General features: G+C 38.6%; 1 protein-coding gene across 1 annotated transcript in view; it reads left to right on the top strand.

Moving 5' to 3' along the window:
- GAK (cyclin G associated kinase) overlaps positions 1–24061 on the top strand; it is an 81414-nt gene extending 57353 nt beyond the window's left edge. Inside the window, exons 23-28 of the mRNA XM_026098686.2 lie at positions 8757–8894; positions 9264–9383; positions 13162–13374; positions 14837–14985; positions 16829–17005; positions 18508–24061. Coding sequence (XP_025954471.1) covers positions 8757–8894; positions 9264–9383; positions 13162–13374; positions 14837–14985; positions 16829–17005; positions 18508–18609 — 899 coding nt within the window. The 3' untranslated portion in view covers positions 18610–24061. The remainder of the gene's footprint in view (positions 1–8756; positions 8895–9263; positions 9384–13161; positions 13375–14836; positions 14986–16828; positions 17006–18507) is intronic.
- Positions 24062–24569: the final 508 nt, after the last annotated feature.

Raw genomic sequence — 24569 nt, 5'->3', positions numbered from 1 at the left:
CTGAGTAGATCCACTTGTTGACTGCTGTTTTAATTAGCTCCTCACTTTGGGAACACAGATACATATGTTCCAGGTAGCAAGGTTTTGCTATATAATATTCTAATAATTCTGATGCAAGAATATTTTTAGCCTTGCTAACCTTCAGTTGAGTTTGATTTTCTTCCGACTTCTTAGAAACTGAGGATACGCAAACACTTGCAAACATACTGTCTAGATGAGAGAATGCTATTGTGATTCTATCCATATCTTAAAGATTTTCTTGAAGCCTCGGAAAAGAAACAAGCAAGTTAGAGTACAACAGTGTCTTTAAAGGCGAGCTAAGGCTAGCTGGCTGTTCTTGACCTGAATACATTCTGATAATATACTTACAGAATACGTTATATAATACTCTAATCTTATTTGTGTCATTTGGTTTCTCTGTGTTCTTAGTGAAAGCTTTCCTTCATGCATTTATTTTAAAATCTGTTTAAAGTTAAACTAAATTGTGCTGTTTGTGCCTCCTAAAGTTGATATAATCAACACTTAAGACTCAGTTGTAGTAATCAGCAAATTAACCATGTGCATCTTTTTAGAGTGGAAAAAACTAGTAATGCAAGGAATTGATGGTATTGCAACAGTACTTACAGCTAGGACCGGAAGATAGAAACTACTTTAATATTAAGCTTTTCTTTTTTCAAATTATCAATTCTTAAAATGATCAGTTTACCCAGATACTATCAGGCCAATTTATTGCCTGTACTAAGGGAGAAGTTATTTAATTTGAATTGTAGCTGATCTCTATTTTAAACACCTCTGGGGCTTTTTGTCTTCTATAAATCTCAACTTCTGTATGAAAGCTGAGAGTCATCTTTGAGTTGGCTGATGTGAAAAGACTAAGCACCAGTATGAGCACCAAAAGATCACTGAAAGGGGTTTAAGTTCTAAGAACATCTGCTAAAAGCAAGCTAAAACTTGTATCTGCAATAAATATACTTTAACTGAAGAACCTTACTTGCACAGTATCATTTGCAGGAATTTCATCATATAGTGAGCTTACTGTGAAAACTTATATTTTGAGGATACCCTATCTGTCAGATTTAAAATACCATAATTTAGGTGGCTTGAAAAAGCTGCAAAATCAGCTGAAGTACTTTGCGTAAAAGAAACTTATGGGCTAAAATGCAGGGATCCTATTTGTTCACAACTCCACTGCTTAACTGAAATTCAGAGCTCTGACATAGTTACTATAGCTGAAATAGTCGTAGACAAGTTTCTTTAAGAAAGAAACCCCAAACTCTGTGTACTTAGAATCAGTGCTATGCCTTAGCTTTGTGATATATTGGGTCTTTCCTTATCTTCATCCTAAGCGTGTTATTTCTAAAATGTTACAGAATGTAGCTTTTATGCATGCTTATTCTTTAAACAGAAACATGCCCTTATGAAACTGGTGGGGAGCAGGAGTGTTGCCTTCTTATTTAAGTTTTCAAAAAACAGCAGTGTGTACATGGTTGTACTGTTTTTCTATTGATCAATATGTTAATTCAAATTTGTCAAAATTAGAATTTGTGAGACTAACTTTTTATTTCATTTTTTTAACAATAAGTTGGGGACATAAAAAGGTTGTGGGGGGAGAGGGAAAGATTACAGACTTGAGGCTTTTTTTCTGAGGATGGGAACATGTGTGAAGGGAAAAAGTGGTTAAGATTTGATATTGGGGTTGACACTTTCAAAAAATGAAAATTTGGTTCTTCCACATCTGCCAATAATTATCCTCATAAATATCTGTTATTGTGCTTTCTTTCTATGGTTTTCTTTCACTTCAGAAACACGAGGTAATCTAAGATGAGAGCTTTCTTCTCTGCATTTTTTGTATCATAGTTTAGGACAGCTTCTACTTTAATTACTTTAATGTGAAATCTAGAGAATAGATCCGTAAGCTTTTATGGCTGTTCTTTCTGTGCTTATACTTATGCTGGTGAAATAGAAATGTTAACTTGTATAGTCATGTCAAAAATGATACAGGTCCCCACGAATTTTTAGTGGTGTTCTTGAGGTTTCTAGTCTTTTACCCTTTCAACTCTCACCCTGCAGGTAAGAATGAGAAAACTGAAGTGACTGCTTTAGTTTCCTCTGTCCTAGTGGTGCATTCAAAAATCTTTACAGAAAAGCAGGTTTTGTGCTCTGAGATGGAGATAAGATTCTGTGTGGCACAAAAGACAGTGATATCTGCATATCTTTTCCACTGTTCAGAATTTATTTTCCTTTCACTTTCTCAAGTGCTCTGATAAGAGACTGAATGACGTGTGCTGTTAAGAACTAGACTGAATAGCCTAATATGTGAGTGCTACTTGTTATGTTCTTAATGAGTTTATAAATTGGAAGTAGTTAAAAGTGGTGGTATGTTCCTCACCTCTAATCCAAGAGCATTTTCTGCAGGGTTTGTTTTATGCAAACAGTTTTGAGTTGCCCCTTGTCTTGGACAGAATTGGTTTAGTTGACTCTAGCCCTGCGTGGTGTACTTACTGTGTTAACTACACAGAAATTAGGTAAGAGGTGCAGTATTTGCCTGGATGAGATGAGGGCTTTCTTCAGAACACATGAGGCCAGCCATCTGAGTACCCTGCCACTTCACTGTAAATTAGGTCTTATCTTGCAGTTGTGATTCTGCTGAGGGGAAGGACTGCCCCACTTACTGCTTAATTTTGCAACATTTGTGTTCCTATAGTTACAGCAGCAGCTGCATGTTCTTTAGTTATGTACTTGTATGTTTGCCTCTCTTATGCCACTTTAGTTCTGACACTGTTGTTGTCACTGCACGAGGTGACAAACCAGAAGATAGTTGTTTTTTTTGCAGTTCAGTGAAAGATTTGATTGACACTCATCACTGGAGCGTCTTGTCTGCCAAAATCTAATCTCACTACCTATTTTTTTTTACCTATAGAGGCCCTGTTGTATGTGCTTGTTTGAGTTTCTACTTGATGGAAGACCCTGATAAATCCTGAGGAGGATGAAATGGAGCTCATGGCAGGAAGTTTTGACTCCCATTCTTATAATGTGCTGTGTTCGAAGAGGGATTACTTTGATATTGCTTTAGAAGAACAGCCATATGCTGTGTGGATTTGAACTTTCTTGCTGACTCCTCTAGCTCACTCGGTACTCTGCTGTTATCCTTAGCTTTGACCAGTGGAGTGATCCCTAGAGGAGTGATAATCATAAAATTTTATCAGTTGCATTTGTCGCATTTTAAATGCCTGCAGTAATTCACTCATATCTTGAACCAGTTGTCATAGTCTGGTTGCAGTCCACTTACACTGTTTTTATTCTAACCATTCTACATTATTATATTATAGAAATCACAAAATAGTTGAGGTTGGAAGGGACTCCTGGAGATCATCTAGTCTGACCTGCTGCACTCAAACCAGGGTCAGCTAGAGCTGGTTGGTCAGGGTTGTGTCCAGTCATGACATGAATATCTCTAAGGATAGAGAATCCAAAGCTTTCCTGGGCAACTGGTTCCTATGTTTGATAACCCTTATGGAAAACTTGGGGGTTTTTTTTGGTGTAAACAGTTTCCTTTATTTCGGTCTGTGCCCATTGCCTCTTGTCCTGTCACTAGGCACCTCTGACAAGAGTCTTAGGCATCTTTGCCCCTTCCTATCAGGTATTAATATGTGTTCATATACTCCAATGATAGATGCTCCAGTCTTTCAGTTGTCTTTGGCTTCTCACTGGACTCACTCCAGTAGCTCCACATCTCTCTTTTAGTGGGAAACCCGGCACTGGACACCACAGTCCAGATGTGCCCTCACAAGTGCTGAGCAGAGGGAAAAGATCATCTCCTTCAACCCGCTGGTGATGCTCCTTCTAATGTAGCCCAGGAAGCTCTTGGCCGCCGTTGCCGTAAGGGCTCGTTTCTGACTCATGGTCAGCTTGTCTGCCAGGACTCCCAGGTCCTTCTCTGGAAAGCTGTTCTCCAGCGGGTCAGCCCCCAGCCTGTCCTGGTGCACAGGATTATTCCTACCCAGATGCAGGGTTTTGCATTTCCCTTCGAACTTCATGAGGTTCCCCTCCGCCCATGTCTCCAGCCTGTTGAGGCGCTTCTGAAAGGCAGCACAGCCCTCTGGTGCATCAGCCGCTGCTGCTGGTTTTGCAGTGTGTGCAGACTGGCAGAGGATACACTCTGCCCCGTCGTGCAGGTCGTTAATGAAGCTGTTAAACAGTAATAGCCCCAGTGCTGACCCTTGAGATTGGGCACAAGTGTCAGGCCTCTAGCTGGACTTCCTGCTGCTGATCACAGCTCTTTGAGCCCAGCAGTTTAGCTGGTTTTCAATCTACTGTATCTTGACTTTATTGTCTGATATAGGATACATGCAGGCTCTTCAAGGAAAGGGAAAGAATAGGATAGTCTGTCTTTTTAATGGTGTTTAGGATAAGCCTTAGCATCTGGAATAGTGCTTTCAATGGACTATATCAGTCTTATCTCTGCATAATGTGGTTTTCGAAACACTGTGTTAGAATTTGTTAACCAGATTTTTAAACTCTTACATGCCGGAGAAACTCTTTGTATACAGAATTAAGTTGAAAAAACAGACTAATGAGAATTTCTGCCCTCTAAATATTTACCTGCAGCCTCAAGGAGCTAATGTGTTGAGCTGCTGGAGTGTAACATTTGAGGAAATGCAGAAGATGAAGCATGTATTGCTATCTGTTCTTCAGTGCTGTTCTACACTTTTTTCTGATTTCAGGTTGACAGATTGCACCACAGTGAATGTACTGATGTTTCTGATATTTTGATAATGCACTGATATATCTGATACTTTAATGTAGTTCTTGGAAGTTTCTGTCAACACTGACAAAAATACCCCAAATGTACCCATTTTCTCCTCTTCATAATCTACTGATATACTGTAGACTTCTGCAGATATAGAGATGACTTCCTGGTATTTGTCAGTTTCTGAAACTGTTGTTATGCAGGCTTTAAAAACCCTGCAGAGGTGGAGGAATTGGGATAACACTTCATGCTCCCTTAAGTTGCCTTTTAAATGACAGCTCTTCTGCGTGTTTAGCTGAAGTCAGATATGTATTTGATCCTTTAGCACTTACTTCAATTACTGGCATCAATTTTTAGCAATAAAATTGGCAATATTCATTATAATGCTTTTAATATGAATGACTGAGTATGAGTGGAAGGACATGCTAACTAGTGACTGGAGAGGAAAGTGCAAAGAAGAGCACTTAAATGACAGATGTGGAAGAATCTTATTGAGAGAGCAGAGCAAAAATGCAAGCCTCAGATCATTAAACTGAGAAGCAATTTTAAACTCATTAAAAATAAATTAGTAGTAATGCCAGTATTCATTTAAAATAAGCTGCAGCATTGAGATACGGTGAACATACTGTTGGAGCAGTAATGAGTGTCTGGAATTAAATGTTAAAGAAATGGATAAGCTTTCCTGGGCAGTAAATAATTATTAAACCTCTTTAAATACCAGGAGAAAAGCTGTTACAGTAAACACAATTGAAGTAGAATTTTGGGCTTGCATTTCTCAATGTGGCTTAAAATTTGAAATAAATCATTGAAGGAGTTTTAAAATGTAATTTTAGCATAGGAAATGTAGTTTTTAAATCTGGTCTGTCAACCCATTTTCATGTAATAAATATATAGTAGCTGAATTTCAACGGAAGGGTATTTACAAGGTATTTTAATCTTCCATGAAAAGCTTTAGTCATTTGGCAGAGACTCAGATTTGGGATGACTGTTCACTTAAGAATTTATAACCTGTTCTTAAATTGAAGTGGCCACATTTGCAAGAGCAAATTTTATTTCTAGTAGATGGAGTATCCATTTTTCCTTATTGGAGATATCTGTTTAATGAGCATGTTTGAAAACAGAATTGCTTAGTTTGGATGTACAAGTAGCAGATGAGTTCTAATCAAAGTCTGGCCAGGAATGTATTTCCTGCTGCCAAAATAAAGTGATCTGATGAAAAAATAGCAGAAGATGTGGAAAGTCATCAGAAGCTTGAGTGACTAGTATAATTTCCTTCAGAGTAGAGGTGATTTAAGTGATTGTGTTCTCAGTCAGGCTCTAGTTAAGCTTAACAAGCCTTGCATCATACTAAACCAGTCACTTAATTTGCAGGAAATCCTGTTGGCCTTTGATTAAAGGATTTCCTGTGTAGGTGGCAGGTTAAATAAAGGAAACATACTGTGAAGTTACGTAGGGTATAGTAAAAAGCAGGCCTTTTATTTTGGGAAACTGGAAAGTGTGATATGACCACCACCAACCTATTCTTACCTCTTAGCTTGGTTTGAACAGTTAGAAAACAACTAGGCTGTGACTTCCAGTTTTTACTGTTGCAGGGTTATAAAGATGCCCTTTATAGGAAAATTTAAGGAACAAGTAGGGAAGGGCTTGCTTGCTCATGTTCTGAATTTCTTCAGCTTTTGGAGTATTTAGCTATGCTTCATGTTTTACCCTTTCTTAAGATAGATGTTCTGCTCTGTCTTAATGGGGCTATATGAACTCCAGTGTGCCAGGTTGCAGAAATAAAGTTCAGCATGTGGGCTGGTCATAGCCTTTCCAAAAGCTTTTGAAAGTCAGTTGCATGTCTGTAATGGTATTTCCTGATCTTAAAATCTATTGTAATGCCCAAGCTGTACAACTAAAAATTAATCTGTTTCTGGAAATACATATGCATATACTCTTTTCTGGTCAGTATACAGCATGTTGTCTCCTGGGCATTGTGCTTCTTCTCTCAGATTTTTGATGGAAGTGTTATGTTTGTGGGGAGAAGTGATGACTTCAGTAGCTATTCAAAGTGAATTTACTGCTGTTTACAGCAGTAGGCTGCTCCCTGCTTTGTTCAGCAGGTTATTAACTTGTCTGCTCTTTAAAATGAGCAATTATAAAACAACTTAGTGTGTGCTGTAAGTACTTCTTAATCTTTCAAATGCATTCAGCTGTAGGTAACCTTATCCTTTCTCATTTCTCTGTCCTTGGTTTTATTATAGGAAAAGTGTTCATTCAGTGAGTGGCTGTACATTTTTCTCATGCCTGTGTGAGACACTTGTCATGGCAGGGATCTTAAGCCAAAATTATCTCTAGCTTGGAAGTTAGTACTGATTATTTTTCAAGCCTGTTTGACACTTGGGAATGGCATATGGTACTGCAGATTTCTGAACTGATAGAAATTGTTGGAGACTTTGACTAGTTTTTGACAGCTAGTGACATTGCTGTATAGCAGATGGCTGGGGTTTTGACCAAGGAGAGGCAAATGCATACTGTTTCTCCTTTGGTTTTGGAGGCAGGAGGATGCAACTTAAGTTTGGAGAAAGGGCTGTAAATTTCCCGATAGCTTCAGTAGGCTTTGGCAGCTATTTTTGTTCTAATCTCTTCCTTTACATGCAGCAGGGAAATATTACTATGCTATAATATGTGCTGTCAGCATGTTTGTTGCAGAGTAATATTTTGTATCTTCTCTTTGCAACTGTAAGGACTATGTGTAGTTTAAGTATTAGACAGCAGATTGAGATGGTGGAAGGGATGTTTAATTTGTTTTGAATTATTTCCTCGAACTAGGTCTTCGGATAATAGGTTGTCATTTGGTATCAGTATTCAAAATGTAAAACTGAGAAGCTGAAAGAAGTGCAAAGCCCTAATATAGTAATCAAAACATATCTAAAGGATCAAAATGTCACTATTTAGATGAGGATGGCTGCTGTTGGGTTAACTTTCCTGGTTCCAGGTCTTTGAAATATCTTAGTGCCACAAAACATACCAGCTTTCCTGAAACATCATCTCTCCCTGTAGCACTGATTGTCACTGTAATAGTGAAAGAATTGTTGCCTTCTAAAGGTGTGCTGCCATTCTGTGAATCTCTACAAGCTGTGGCTAAAGGGATGGCTCAGAGCTGGTATGAAGCTTCAAAGGATTATTTTTTACTTAGCAGCTCTTTTTCTGATGATAGTTCCTCTCATGCTGTATGTGAAAGGGGAGAATCTGGGGACAAGAAATGGCAATTATAAACTTGTACATTGGCTAGGACACGTGTTAGAAGTTAGTATTAGCACCCTGCCATCCTTCTGAACATTAACTATTTGAGTGTCTATTTTAAATTGGCATGGTGGTTTTGCTTTACACAAAATGGCTTTTATCTGTGGAGATAATGACTCTCGTTACAATCCTTTCCCAGAAGAGAAAACTCTTGGTGTATCCTGCTCTTTAATTGCAGGCATTCATTAAGGTATTGGACCTAAAAGGGAAGCTTCTTAGTTTGCCAACAGCTCCCTTTGTCCTGCATGCCCTGGTGTAGGTGAATCTGCACGATGAAGTTACCTGGCTCCAGCTGTGTAGTGCGTGGGCTGTTCAGTGACGTGGAGCACCATTCCTGAAGCATTGCTGCTTTCTGATTACCTGCTGTGGTCTTGGGAACAGTGGAGTGCTCTGAAGCAGTAAACCCTTAGACAGTGCTTTTGCCCAGGACACCTGAGCTGTTAAATCCACAGAAGTGGCTGTGGATGAAAATACTTTCATTATGAAGTGCTTGGAGAAGCTTCAAAATACAAGTGAAGGAACTGCAATGGTAAAAGCCTTCTAGGCATTGTTTAAGAGCACGTGGCGTGCTATGGAGCTTAGCAAACTAAACAGGAATTTAAGCAAGCCAAGCAGTCAGCCAGTTGATAATGTAATTATGGTTCTACAGGTATTTTTGGCAAAATGTCTCTTATTGTGATGGTTTCCTTAAAGGATAATGATGGATTTTTTTCTTCTCTAGGGAATTTGACAGCAGAGCCACCTAAAATATCATCATCTTCAAGCCAGCCTGATCTCTTAGGTGGATGGGATTCTTGGGCAGATTCCTCAACAACTAGCAATGTGGCATCACCACAGCTGAAGAAGTCTCTATTTGAAGGTATTATGAGTTAAATACTTCCATTAGAAGGGCATAAGAAACACTCCAGATTGGTCAGTTTAACTACCTGAAGCTGCTGAATGCATCTTCAAGCCTTTCCTTTTGGTGGTTAAAGGACTCCATACTTAGTCTCTTTAGTAAGGTGCTTGAAGTTTTGTTTTGCTTTTTCTCCCCAGAATAAGTTCAAGGCAGAAGAACCAAATAGTTTCAGTTGCCTATAGTAATAGTGAGTCTAGTCATAGTGAAAAAATTCTATGTAGCAAAATGCTGGGGAGGTTGTACTTGGGGTACTTATGGAAATGGTACTTATATTGGTTTTTCTGAATTCCTAAATGTGCCAAATACATTACATATTTTCTTATTACACAGGTCAAGCTTTTACCACAGGGAGCCAGTGCAGTGTGTCTTCAGGTCCATCTTTCAGCCAAGCTAAATCTCAGAACTTTGACCCTTTTGCTGATCTCGCCAATCTTGGATCTGGTCTTCCAGGTAAAGTCTTCTAACAGACTGATACTTAGAACCGATACTTTCTAATTTGCTTCTTGTTCCAATAAAGGTAGCTGATAGCTTATATAAAGGAAAATTTTTCCTTTTAATTGGTAACAACCAGCTTCAGGCAGCTGCTGAGAACAGACATGTGACAAGAAAAGACTAAATCTTTACAGGGATGGTATGAAAACTGCAGAATTACATTTTAGAATATAACCAAAGCTGTGGTTCAGAAACAGGATAAGCACTTAATGCTTCAGAATCTAGCTGAAAAGATAAGAGAAGCTGGGGGTCTAACTGAGCGTGAGGTTTCTTATCTATCATTGATACTGTGCTGTAAAGGATATAAAATGGAGAGCTGAATTAAGTTCTTGTTTAGATCTAAAATGACAGTTCTGTTTTCCTTTGGACTAATACTTTGATTTAATTTAGTCCTTTATAGCCCTCTTACTCAAGAATCTGTCATGGTTGGGCCGGATTTGTGCCCATCTTATACTTCTATACCAATTCCATCAGCATTATGAACATCTGACATTCTACAGATCCCAGAGTAATGTCTCCAGGATGTTATGTTCACCCAAACTCAATTAGCCCTGGAGCATTCTCAAACAGCAAAAAATTAAGGGCAATAAAAGGAGCTGACTTGCGCTTCAGGTCCGCAGTGCCATAGCAAATGACTGATTTGTGGCTGTTTCAGTGAAACTAGATGCCAAGAGTCCAAGCAGCAATTCAGAACAGCCTTTAACTGCCAAGTTGCAGAAATGTGCTTCGTGCTTAGCTTGGAACTGAAAGAGGGTGTCATGCTGAAGCAAACGTTTTGCCACGTGAGAACTATCCTTAACTTCTCCAGAGTAAGAATTTGGTAGGTTGTGGCTAGTTCTATGGCCCTCACATGCTGAAGTAGTGAGATAAGGAGGTAATAGCCTTGAAGAGTCAACGCTTTCTGTAAAATAAATGTTGAGGGTCAGGGAAGCTAGTTCACCTCTCTTCCACACACTGGCAAACCTGTGATAACTCATATGCAAAAGACAGCAGGAAAAACTCCTCCCAAATCCATTTCAAGAAGGAAGAGGATCCAGCAGCTGCTGATAACCACTACAGTGGGTTGGAACATAATGTGGTGTTAGAGGTAACCAGTGCTTTGGAAGTTAACTTTGTAATTAATTTTGACAACTATACCATGTCAAACTTTTCCATATAGGTAATTTGCATGGCTGTCACTTGAAGCTTGTGACATGTTTATATTTAGGTTTATGGTTAAAAGGTTTATCCTGTTGCCTTGATAGTTAATACGGTGCATCAATTTAATCAAATATCCTCTCAGGGAAATTATCTTTACTTAAATACAGTGTAACATATAATGTGCGGCTTCTCCATGTTGTCTGTGCACCATTACTTGCAAAAATTGAAGTACTGGAGTGATTCTGTAAGGCTGCTCTGTAATAAGCAATTTCCAAAACATCTGAATTTAATATTTCAGAAAACTATTGACATGTTAACTCTTTATAGGTAGTGCGAGAGAAAAGAAATCCAGTAACTTATTTCTGACGTTGAGTTGTAGGTATAAAACATGCTGAACCAATGGAAGGAACTGCACTGATTTTTGTCAGATTGGATAGATTCATTACTCTTCCAGCTAACTTTCAGTAGGAAAAATGGTTACATTAGCGGCCAGACATCACTGTGTTAAACATCTCAGTACTGAAACAGATTTTTCAGAGAGGTATAAGAATTGGAATTTAGTCTGTTTTCTGTTCTTTGGAGTGTTTTGAACTTCATATACAAGTCATTATTCTGAGAAGTGTTGTGAGAGTGAAAGCTACTTAATTGGAGTGCTATACTAGCAGTTCAGAAATGATAGCTAAAAGCAGTAGTATTAGAGTAGGAGTAAAATACCAGTGGCAATTGAGAGTTAGTCCTCTCACTCTAGTTTAATTTTTAGTCATAATCTTGCACAAGAAAGTAGGAATGTGCTGTTGAAAGCTGCTGCTGAGACAGTGAGGTGTTGGCTTGTCCTATAGGAAGAGCTGGATAGTCTTAAGGATGAAGTAATAAATGTAGGATGATTTGCAAGAGTAATAGAATGAGATTGTTTTTTCATTGTGCAAGATCATGTACTTAGACTAGTAGCAGGAATTTTTAGCTAACAAGTTAGAAATGACAGTCTGAGTTAGAGTGACTCTCCAAGTAGATGCTTCTATGAAAAAGGCAATGCAATCCTAGATTATCAGCTGAGGTATTTGGAAGCATACTATGCTGTATTGTACAAGGCACTGGTGAGGCATCTGTTTTGTAAGGTCTTACAAATACATGCAGCAGCTACAAAAGCGTGAGCTATCAGGAGTGCCTTGGGCTGGGGAACCAGATTTGAAAGAGGAAACAGCGTATGCTATGTCTGGCCTGATAAAACTGGCTGGGTGGTTTTTTTTCCTCTAAGGCTCCATGGTGAATATTGAAAAAGACAAAACTAGAAACTGGAGCAGGAATGTTTCAGCTGAAAGTTAAATTCGAATCAGCAGCAGTTGGGTAAGAAAAGTGAAGATACAAACATTAAACCACCTTTCTTGAGGAAATAATGAGATGGGGTCATAAGTTTGTCAGTCAAGACTGCTCCAGAATGTCTTGCTTTTTTAAAGGGTCAGTACTTCATTAATACTAAACTTCCTGGCTGGCTTCAGTTGTGCAACTGTATTTAACCACTAATCTTGAATACATTTTGGCATTTTTAGGTAATTGTTCTGCTGTGAAGGGTTTTAAATCTGTTTTTGGCTAGCATAAATGTGGTGTAAAATTTTTCCCTTCTGAAAACTCTAGACATATCTAAATTCAGCCACCATGCTGCTTTTCTTTTCCCTGGGTTTACGCCAGGAAATGTTATGTTGCAAGTTGTCAAGGAAACTATCTTTCTAGAAATCTTTCTGAAAAGTCAGTCAAAGACAATCTAATCATGGTCAGGTTTGAATAATAAATCTCAGGCTAGTCCTCATGACTGAGAACTGACTAGTGAATTAAAAATAGCAAAGCTTTATTCTGCTCAATTGTTTACCTTGAGTATAATGGAGTGGAGAAAAGGCCATGTATGTTCTTGCCAAAGAAGTAAACAGCAGCTGAAGTTACTAAGCAGTTCTGTCTATATGGCTTTAATGAAGGAAAATGGGATCCTACAACTCAAGGCAATGTTACATTGATATACACAGGTTAGAGCACACCAGGGTGGTTACAACAGGCTTCAGTGTTCTCCCTTTTGCGTAACATTACCTGATAATGCTCCTACAGAATAACTTTCTCGTCATGTAGTTATACAAGAAATTGGTGCAGAAAAGACTGAGAATATTTTCAAATGACTGCTTTCAAAACATTCTACACTTTATTGATCATATAATTAGTCTTTCAAGATCCTCTTGTACATTGACAGACAGTGAAATGTAGTGAATTGGCAGAAGGAACTACTGTCATTGAATTGACTTTCTGGTGGGTGTGTGTGCCTGGCTGATCAGACAAGTGAATGCTTCTGCTGAAACTGACAGTTGCAAACTTGATGTCTAAGAGCTGGGAAAACTTACAGTATTGGCTTTAAGTCCTGTAATCCAAGTTACCTGTTAATCAAACTCTTAATATTTTATTGCTTTACATGCACTTTTCTGTTATGCCTTCTCTTCAATTTTAGCATTACTGTAAACTCTGTGTGGTTAGATGTCAAGGTCAGAAACTGGCTTACTGCATTGAATAGGTGACAGATATTAAGAGGGACAACAACTGAATGAGTGTTTATTGTTAGGTCCCTCCAGTGGCGGATTTCCAGCTAGTGGGTTTGGTCAGAAGCCTGCTCCATCTCAGAAGTCAGGAAATCAGTGGCAGAAAACCACAAAACCGCAAAGTACTTCATGGCAGTCACAGCCTAAACCCAGCACACCAGCTAAACCCAATTATACAGTAAACTTCAGCGTGATTGGAGGACGAGAAGAAAGAGGAGTCAGAACCCCAAGCTTTGGTAAGCCTTCTGAAGGTATTACTGTAATGGCCCCTGAAATCAGTAAGATGTGCTCTCAGCTGAAGAAACTGGACCTTTGTCTTTTTATTTTTGTTTGCTTGTAAGTGATATTTAGCAGAAATCAGAAAAGAGGTTGTGGGAGGTTTGGTGTCCTACTTTTAGAAAGCTACACTGGAATATCACAAAGATGAGCTGACTATGCAAACCTATGCAAATTGGGGTGTAAAGTCTCAAGGTTATATTCACTAACCCAGATGGGTGGTTTTTTTGTATCACCTGATTAGAAAGGTAAATTTACATGCATGTAAGGAGAAATGGTTTATACCATTCCTTCTTGCTAGTCAGCTTCTGATACACTGGTGAAATGATGCAGCTGTTCCTAGCTGAAGGGTAGTCTTAAAAATGATTGAGCTTAAACCTGTGGGAAATTCCTTTGTTTTAAATGGGGAATCACTATCCTTGGAACTATTCCCTTCAAATATTCCCTAAAAATTCCCTTAATTAAAAAATCCAGTTGAATATGCAAATATAGAGTTATAGGGATGGGCATGTCCTCTTCTACACTTGCCTTTTGGAAAATCATATTTTACCTGTTTGGTAATAACCAGTAATAATTGTTGTCAGGATAATGCCTCCCCTTAGCTGGCACGTCATTAAACAACCTGGACTTCTGTGGGTTGAAATGATTCTGATCTGCATCTGGAGGGAGGTGATAGGATGACAGGCAGTAGATAGAAGTTGCAACACAGGGAAGTCTGGATAATAAGAAAACTTTCACAGCGAGTGTGGTCAAAGACTGGAACAGGGGCCCAGAGATATTGTAGAACGCCAGTGTGTGAAGAGAGTTAAACTGTGGCTGGGCGAGGCTCTGAGCAATCTAGCTGCTCCTATCTTGAGCAGGGGTTTTTTAGATGATATCCAGAGGTCCTTTCCAAACTTAGTTATTGCATGATTCTCTGAAAAAATAAAATCTTGGTAGGATACAGTTAAAACCTGTTTCCTGTAACAACTGTTCTTGTTGATATTTTAATTCTTTATTATTCTACAGAAGTTTCAACATACTAAAGTGTACAGTACATTCTTCACTAGAATATACAGTCACTTGAAAAATTACTGCACAAGAGTTAGAATTACTTTATAGTAAAAAAAAAAAAAAAAAAAAGAACTATTTCTGAAAACATTAATAGGTAATAATAGGTGCCCTCCCTGCAAAGCTACTCATAATTTCTGAAAAAGGACATACAAGTGATTAGTCATTATGTGTATGAGAGTCCATTCTGCTGGACTGAAAGCTTGCTGTTGATCCCTTCTATTCCTGTCTTTTTGTTAGCTGTGGAGTTTATCAAACCACTCCAGGGTATTCATCATGGTAGTGAGAAATGTCAGACACCTGTATCTAAGTGCCATGCATTTCCCCAAGTTATATGAAAGCATTTTCGTGTAATATGTTTTCCTTTTATAGGTCAAAAGCCAAAGGTTTCAGAAAATGATTTTGAGGATCTCTTATCTAATCAAGGGTTTTCAGCTAAATCTGATAAAAAGGGACCAAAGACCATTGCTGAGATGAGAAAACAAGAAATGTCAAAGGATATGGACCCCTTGAAACTGAAGGTTTGTTTAATAGTGATTTTGATTCGAGGGTAAATCTGAGCTTATGCTTAGAACTGCTGGTAACAGAGCAGGAAGATACAGTGAGTGACAGATGAAATCGACAAAGCAGAGGAATAGTTTTATTTGTAATTAAATGACCTTGTCACATGATTATACAAATTAATTAGCATGAACTACAGTCAGTAGGTAATGAAGTAGCAAGGATATTACTACAAAAAGTGTGTAGCCCCCAAAGGGTTCTGAAATGGTAAAGCTTTCTTATGAATGTGAGGATGATAAAGCAGCAGAGAGGGAGGAGTTGTGTTGCTGGTATGCTGTTATAAGCTACAATGTTTAGAAGGGATGGTAATGTAGTCTTTGTATCTTGCAAGAAATGGTAACGAAGTTGAGGATTTTTTTATTTAATTTGTTTAATGGAAAAAGGAAAAGTGTAATGGATGGAAATATGTGGGGAAAACTGGTCTTCATGATATGAAGAACACTAACAACTGAAATTCAAGGGAGCAATTTGGTCACTAAACCTTAGTTTGGAATTTAAGTACCTCCCCTGATGCTTTGTTCCTTAAGGCTAGCCATTTATTAATAAAAGGGCATTGCCTAATTAAAACTAGGTTTGTTGACTACGAGTAACTTACTACTGAGAATTAAGTCAAAAGAGGGAGAGGGATTTCCCATTTCTTTCAGCTAAACTTTGAGAACTTGAGAAACAGCACTGTTGCCAGTCTATTTTTTTAAGCCAGAGTTGTTCATTATCTTCAGTGTTTCCAAACATCGCCCTAGCAAAGATGGATTTAGCTGGTAATACAGAACTGTAATTTTCGAAGAGCAGGAAAATGAGATGAGCTGTTTTCAGTGTAAGCATTTACTTGCATTTACTAGTAAACTAGTACTACTGCTGTACTAAGGAATTATTAAAAGATGCCATTTTGGAGATGCACTATTAAACTTGTATTAAAATTTTTAGTCTGAGGGATGTTACCTAATCAGCTGTTCAGATTTTTTATGGTATACTACTTGTTGATTACACTAAACGATAATTTTCAGTTGTTTGAAGTCCCTATGGTGCTTTAGAAAATTTAATAAAAGGATTTTGCAGGGATCCTTGAAATTGTTCTTACAAAGCCTCTTACCTGAAGAGTGTGCAGAGCTTGCAGGACTGTACTTTAATATAAATCACTGTAAATAGAAATGAACACTTTATTATGATACTCAGTGCTGGTAGATATTACATAATGTGGCGTTAAATGAAGGCGCTGTTTCACTCTACCACAGTGGTTTGAATATTGCTGTATCAAGTCTATGAAATGGCTGGTTAACTTTCAAGGGGGTATCTGAAAGAACACTTCAGTTGTGCATCCCTACAGATTGTTGAAGTAAACATTGACGGTTAATTTGATTTGAAACTTTTGTGTTCAAATCAGGTAAAAATCTTAGTAAAGGCAGCAAAGAAATTAATGTTATGCCCTCACAGGAAAGTAGTGTAGTTGTAACAGATGTTTTTAATTACTCTTTTCAATTCTCTTGTCACTAATGATCCAGGGTTTTGTAACTGGTAACTACCTCAGCAATTTCTCTTGTGATGACTGAATTTCTGTAACCAAACTAATAACATATGAGAATTTCTAGTGGCAGATGCAAAATGTGACTTTAGAGTTGCTAATGACCTTGGATGCCTGATTGAAGAACATAGTAAGACTTGGGTGAAAAGCACAGCAAGGCAATTGGAATAGGTCTTAGTCTTGTAACCTTATATGGAGTAATGAGTGAGGGTTATGTGTCTAGGTAGAAGGAAGATGCTTACACATGTTGCATTCAGGTTTTTATACATTCTGTTTTTTCCCAGATTCTTGAATGGATTGAGGGAAAGGAGAGAAACATCAGAGCATTAATATCCACTCTTCATACTGTGCTTTGGGAAGGGGAAAACAAGTGGAAACCAGTTAGTATGGCAGATCTGGTAACTCCTGAACAAGTAAAGAAGTACTATAGGAAAGCAGTACTTGTAGTTCATCCGGACAAGGTGAGTGTTCCTCTGGCCTTCTCTTTCCTTTAGAAAGAAGGAACAGAAACTGCTTTTACTGTGTCATACTAGTCACTGACAGATCTTACAGCCTTGTTTCTTCATCAGCACCCTAGATGCTTTGCACTTTGCTTAGATGGTCTTCTGAATTTGGTGGCCTGCTTCATCCAGGCAGTACAGAATTTTTCCTGTGCTGACACAGCACAGAATTTAATGGATGAGTCTTAGCAAGAAAAAGATCCTGTGAAGGTCATACTGAGCACTAAAATCAGTTGGGCTGGGTTCTGACTTCCGGCAGCTTTAATGCCGATTAGTGGAATCTACTTTATTTCCACTAGCTGAGTCTTCAGGTCTTCTAAGGTTATTCAGTAGTATATGAAGACCCAGAAGCTACTACAGCAAGACTTGGTGGGGAAAGAAAACAGTTAAACATTTGCTGGAAATTACTCTCAACTGAAAAATATATTATTAATACAAAATTCCAGTTGGCTATGAAATACTTGCATTTTTTTGCTGCTGCTAATTTCCCAGTGTATGAAAATAGCTTCTTGTTCTGAGTCATTGTTCTAGGCAATTTTTTACATATAAAGATATGTTGAATATACTTGGTCTGAGTTTTCATACTTGCCTTGGCTGGTCTGTCAGTGGGCAGCTGAATAAATCTGTCTCGTTGCATCGATAACAAACAAGACCATCCCTTTGTCTTCTCCTATTCTTTCCTATCCCTGGCCATGTGTTATTTTCCCACCTTTATGTTGGTTTGAGTTTTTTCTTTGAGCCCCCAAATTCACCAGTGTTGGACTCAGCAGTCTTTTTTTTCTTGGTTTCTTTTCTGACATTTCAAGCAGCTCACAACAGGACCCTAAAGTGCTACACTTGGCAAAAACCAAGCAACAGGGGAAGAGATAATGATACAGGAGGGGGACTTAAGGCTTCTGTCTTGTGTTAAAGAACCTGTTGCAATGACTTATGTCCTGTGGGACTGGATATTTATTAACCACAGGGGCTGGTTTGGCTGCTGTGCAGTAGGCAGGGAATCAGTAGCACTTCCTGTACTCAGTGGAGAAATGAAAAAGTTTGTAGTTAATGTTGAAACTGAACATCATTCATAACCAACAACAGATGTTTCTCCAGGAAATATCATCCAAAAGGAATGATCTCAAAAATAGTGCTTAAATCTTATTGCTATGCACTGCTGCAAGGACTGCCAGGAAGCAATTCCTACAGTGACTGGATTTGGTTTTTAGAGCTATTAGCTGAAAAAGACCTTTTCTTAGCAAAGATTTTTAGTACAGTTTCAGTTACTTAAGAATTACAGTAAAAGTTTTAATTAATGTAGGGAAACTGAGGCTTCAGCTCTGTGGTAACGGGACTGAGCTACGTTTGCAAAATTATACTCAGTCTAATGTTCATTACAATAGCAAATGAAAGGGGATGACGTCTTTCCTAAGCCACATCATAATTCCTGCTGTTTTTATACTTTTTGTTCTGTTTGTTTTCAGGCCACAGGACAGCCTTATGAGCAGTATGCCAAAATGATCTTCATGGAATTGAGTGATGCATGGTCAGAGTTTGAAAACCAGGGATCAAAGTCCCTTTTCTAAAACTTCACCTTTCATGGAATTTTTTCCAATAACATGAAGCTGAGCCATGGAGCTGAGCACTCTTGTGACCTTACTGCGCCTATAATTTAGGAAATACTTTTCCATGATTTCAGAACAGTTTGAAATCATGCACTTAAATGTGATGTATTTTGTAAGATGTAGTATAAAGCATTACATAGATGCATTAAGAAAACAGCTGCTCAGTACTTCAAGAAATCAGTCTGGGAGTAGAGATTTCCTTTCAATTTTAAATATGGTAAAATGGAATTTTAATGATGTTTCCTGGTATCTGGTATACTAGTATCAATTCTAAATCATTCCAAATCCATTGGTCTTTGCTTAACCACTCCTGCCCTCAGTTTGTTATTCTCATTAGTTTTATGTGATTTGATTTTGATGTTTGCCTGTCGCCTTATTCAAAGTGCTTTAGTTGTCAGCAGTGCATTTGCTTGGCTTATCTCAAATCTGAAGGTGTATATTTTCAGCTGTATTTTATGTAATCAATCTGATAATCATTCTGTAAATTAAAATGTTTTCTGACAATACCTGTGTTCCTTACAATGAATTAGCTAATTGTTTAGTCAAGATCCCAACTGTGGGAAAGTCAGGCAGAGTTGCTGTTTTTTTAACATATCATGAACATAGAAACAAATCTTGGCTTTAAGATCTGCATGTTCCTGTTTTATTTATTATGAACTTTGGAAGGCAATACTGTGTGACCAGTGCTTATTTTCCTAGTTCTTTAAATTGTATCTTTTGCTTCTGATTTCAGTGGAATGTGCCTTCCATTGGACTTTACTATGATAGAAATAGTGTCATTCTGAAACTTGAAGTGTGAGCACAAAACATCTTACTCTGAGTAAATGTTACTTGACTAGTTGTCATCTGGAGAGCATTTAGAGTGCTTTAACACTTTTTTTTCTGCATGTCCGAACTTCTGTATTTTGAGGTATGCATGACATCAGTGTATGTGAAAACACAAGGTGCATTGGTAGTGTCACATTTCTGCTATACCTTCCATGCACTGGCTGGTGCAAAAAGAGTAAAGACCCAACTTGAGAACAAACCTTGCCATTTTTCTCCTCCCTCTTAAAATGGCAATTTTTCAGTAGTGCTGGAGTAAATGAATGCAAATGACCAATTGTATAATAACAAACTGCAAATTTCATAGCAAGTTTGGAAATGCTGAAAATCACTCTTGCTGTATTTAAGTTTTGGTAGCTGTCTCTTGGAACAATGTAGTTCAGCCATCCAAGTGGATAAAGATATTTCAATCACCTTGCCATTGTATCCATTTATCATGCTTAACTGAGAGGGAAGCTATAACATCGTCAGAGGTTACTCTTCAGCTGAGCAACATCTGACTGGGGAAAAAAAAAGATTGCTAATGTTAAGTAAACAATGTTGTGTTGCATGAGGTTTTCCACTGCCAAACCAGCCTGAGAGCTGATGGGTGATTTATGAATACAGCATGCAATTTATAGTTGCTCAGATCTAATACTTATCTGTTAATGTCTGTAATAGGGAGTGTGTGTATATATACATATATGCATATATATTCAGTTACTGTGATTTCTTTTAATTATGGAGGCCAGCATCAGGTGAAAGGTTATGTATTATTCAGAGCTGCATCAGGGGAAAGGTTATATGTTACTCAGAGCTGCAACTATATTTCAGTTGCTGCTCTGAAGCAGTCTTAAATCTCAGGTTTCTCCTTTGGGAAAATAGGTAACTTACCATCTAATTTACAGTAAAGGAACTAAATTTTTTTGTTGGGAGATATTTTTGTCATGCAAGGTCTGCATCCATAGAAATTAATGGCTTCTGCTGGTAAAATAGATATGTTGGAGACCTGTCTGGCTTTTTACAAATCTAAGGCAGATGATATATAGTAATAGGCTTAAAAATAGATGCACAGCCCTGTAGTGACTGGCTGCCTACTTCAAAAAAACCTGTGTTCATTTCGGCACATTCAGGGACCTTAATTTGGAGGGACACACTTTCATAATTGTTCTTTTCTTGAATATGTGCATGATTAAAAAAAAACACTGAAATTTGGAGGAAAACCATCTTCCTCCATCTGCTTTGTATGCTTGGTAGCATTTTCTAGGAGATCTCAACAGGTCTCTAGTTTTTTGTCCCCTCTTGTTTTCAAAGCTTTTCTTGGGCAGCAGAGAAGAACATTAAGTGTGATTTTAAAAGTGAGCAGGAAAAGAGCACCAGTGTTTTATTTGGAACTGAAGACATCTTGAAATTGGCTTCCCCTTTTAAAAGTATGGAGAATCATGAAGTTTGGCAGTGGTCTCTTCCAAGAGCCATTTGACAGTAACTGAAGTTTCAGTCGGGTTTTGAAAGGAGTCCTCAACTTGTGTTACGGTTTAAGCAGCTCCAGTTCTCAGTGAGGGCACTGCCTGACCTCCTCTGTCCCGTTGCTTTCTATTTAGTTGAGTTTGGGTGCCAGGAATCTGGGAGAGGCTCTGAGAATCCAGTGTGCTCAAATCTCGACAGTGCTTTGGTTTGGTTTTTGTTTAACTAGTGTTCAACTGTGTTGTGTACAAGAATGTACAAAGAAGGCTGACTTTCAGTAAGGCCCTTTAAATGAACTTCCAAAATTTAAGTAATGAGCATGAACACAGTAAATGCAAGTTGTGTTTTCTTTAGAGTACAAAGCAGCATGAGGAACAGTAAGTGTTTCATTGTTTTAAAGCTTACACATTATGTTCTTTTACTGGAATCTGGAAGAGGCAAGTTAAGGGGAATTTCATGTAAACTGACATTGAGTCTTAACTCCTTTAACAGCAACATTGTTTATTTGGAAGACACAAGTCCAACAAGATCTATTTGAATTCATCTTGAAATAGCCATCAGAAATGGTAGGAGTTGGAAGTGAAGACTCTTCCCTTTCACACCCTCTGTACTTCATGGTTGTGTGCTTTACAGGATAGGACTGTACCCAAACTGTCATATATGTATGTCACTATAGCTATATTCTTAATGTCTATAAGTGGAAAGAATTTCAGAATAGGCTACAGGAAAACTGATTGAGCTGAGACTTGATCAGATACTTTGAATTCTCTCTGGGGATAAAATGCAGATTTTCCATTCACGCTTGTTATGCTGTGCTCAGTTAGATTTTTAAATGGTGAAATGAAATAATGCCCTGAAAGCTAGACTTTATCTGCTTCTGCTGATTGCAAAGCTTGGAGGTTCAGGTAAATGGAAGTGGTGTCACCAGGTTGAAGCTATCTGAGAGACTTCACATGTGGTACCCAAAGCTCAGTTGCGAAGCTTCTCCTTGTCTCTTGCACCACGTTGTGCCTTCTGGACCATGTTTGAGGTTTCTTTTTGTCTGTTAATGGGAAAGGACTATAACCGTTCCTTCATTGCAGCCTCACAGGATTCAGCTCTTAAAACTGGGTAGCTTCATCTGCTATTGCCAAAGCAAAGTGAAAAGAATGCAATATAGATTGAGAGAAGAGTAGAGAAAAACATGTGCATCTGAAAGTTATTCCCTTATTCACCCTTTGCTGACTTACTCCTACCTCTGTTTAAAAACTGGTCTAGACTGGTAGGCAAAAATCTCTTCTTCATTGCCTGCTTTTCCAGCCCTTTTAGAAGCGCTACTGGCTGATTATGGACAAGCGGTAGTACAAGGTGACTGGCTTTTTTGAAGGCGTTGCTATGGAGGAGGGCCTGTAAAATGAGAAGCAGATTTCCACTAGTTACTTGTGAAGTTGCTTCTGTTAGAGTTGTAAGATCTGGAGAGTCAGACAACCTAGCTGTTAAAATAGAGATCTGTGAAAAAGAAATGGTGCTAGCAGTGCATGTGGCTAGGACCTGCTAAATGAGGAAGGGTGTAATGTGTTTGGCCATGTGGGGGAAATCAGTTGCTTTCTTTAGCTCTGGGCATGTCTGTCTGGTGTCTCCTACTGCTGTCAGACTTGACTTAGCAGCAGGGAAGAAAAAGAAAGGTTAGCAGTTAAGCATTTATGTCCATATTAAATCAAGCAGTTAATATTACTAGTGGGTATTGATACAGAGGAATGCAATGGGGGAAAAGTCCCTCTGTTTTGTCACTTGGGTGAAGTTCAAGTAGTTTGCTAATCAGTGGTAGCTTCTTTCAGCAAATATAGAAAGCAAAATCTACAACAGTGCTGATTAAGAACATTTCCATGCAACAGTGGCAAAGTCTTTGGTATTGCAGTTATGAGTAATTAGTGCTCATGAAATAAATGCCTTGCTTGTCTCAATTTTCTTGTCGATTCTAGAAAGTTCCTCCAAAGTTGCCCTGCCAGGCATAAAATGAGTTCTTTGACTTTGTCTCAAAGCTGCATGCAGAGAATTAATATTTTGCACCAACAGAACCTGAGTTTGAGCATAACTGAGGTCTCAGCTGCCCTTTGGGATTGCTGGGCTACACAAACCGTTCCACCTCCCAAGGCCTGACGGCAGCTTTTCATCAGTGGCAATGTACGTTTGCGTGGTCATTGACCATGGCATTCTTTGCTGCTCACAGGGAATATTTCAGGGGTTGCATAAATGTGGTGATTTTGCTCCTTAGCTCTGTCCTGAATTGTCTTAACAATTGCAGTGTAATCAATGCTTTGTAAATAAGTTCAAAATAGTCCTGTACAGTTGCCTGTGCTTTATTGGTCAGTTGACGTTTTTCTGTCAAGAACTTGCAGGTGACTGACCTGCAAAAGCTGTAGAAGGAATGTATCATTTCCCACCGCTTGAGCCTGTCCCTAATTCAGAGTGGTTCTGGCTACCAGATGCCCAGTGGTTGGCAGCCATGCCAGAGGTGGCTGTGTACTAAGGGATGACTCCGTTGAGCTGTTGTTCTAATCTTGATGAATCTTGCAATGTTTGCTTGCTCTCTGTTTGGGTGAGCTTATTGTAGACTGCAGCTTAGGCTGCATCAAACTTTAAACATGCGCTCCAAAAATAACTCAGTCATTTTATGAAGGATACATTTTTGTCATGGAAGCTTTTATTACTAACAGAGGATTAAGAGGCATTGTGAGAGTTCCTGAAACCCTCTTTAGTGGAATGTACTGTATATTTGCTATTTAGACTTCTAGAAGCAATTGTCATCTCTATGATGGGGATTTAGCTTGCTCTGAGATCCTTACTGTAATTACCTGTAGTTGTGATTGTACTTTCTATACCTGTGACTTTTCTGGTTTGGGGTGGGTGGAAGGACAGAATAGATATTCGAGTCCTATTTCTGCCATCTTACATCAGGAAATGCAATGTACTGAGTAATTTTGCTACTAGTGAAATGAAAATCTATACTTGTATGTATATAAAGGTAATATAGTCAAACCTTGTTTAAAAAAAAAAAAGAAAAAATGAATAGATTTAATGTCTGGCACAATGTCCTTGAAAAGAAGATTTTGCTTTCAAATGTATTATGACTTAACCAGTGATCAATTAAAACAAACCAAATGATTTTGCCTGTTTCTTTCTTTAGCAAGGGAAAAATGAGCTGAAGATACCCCAAAGCATTTCCACTGCTTTTTTCAGAACAATATGTGAGCACTTAAAGAAATGGCTCTCACAGTTGAGGTAAACAACCTCACAGATCACTTGTCCCTCTTTGAAGCAGAGGGTTCCTCTTCGGGAGGGTTGCTTTCTCCTATTGCAGAGGAGGCAGGATGCTGCAAGGGCCCTTGTCTACTTTGCCAGCTGTTTGATTTTTTCCTTCTCTCCCCACCCCCCAGAGCCCAGCACTGATAGCTGGGGGGACTCTGGTGCAGGAGCCAGGCCCAGTACTTGCTGGGGCAATGTCATTCCTTCCCCCGGGGATGCTCTTGCACAAGGCTTAGCAATAAGGGGCAGAGGGAAAGCAGGGGCAAGACTGAGGCAGGAACAGATCAGGAGAAAGTGGTGGAGTTGAGCAGCTTGGTAGAAGGGGACAAGGTGATGAAGAATCGCAGATCTGTGGGATCTGAGGGAAT

This window comes from Dromaius novaehollandiae, chromosome Z, assembly GCF_036370855.1.
Source record: "Dromaius novaehollandiae isolate bDroNov1 chromosome Z, bDroNov1.hap1, whole genome shotgun sequence".
Classification (NCBI taxonomy): domain Eukaryota; kingdom Metazoa; phylum Chordata; class Aves; order Casuariiformes; family Dromaiidae; genus Dromaius; species Dromaius novaehollandiae.
Note: the sequence above shows the minus strand (reverse complement) of the source record. Positions and strands in the feature narration are given on the sequence as shown.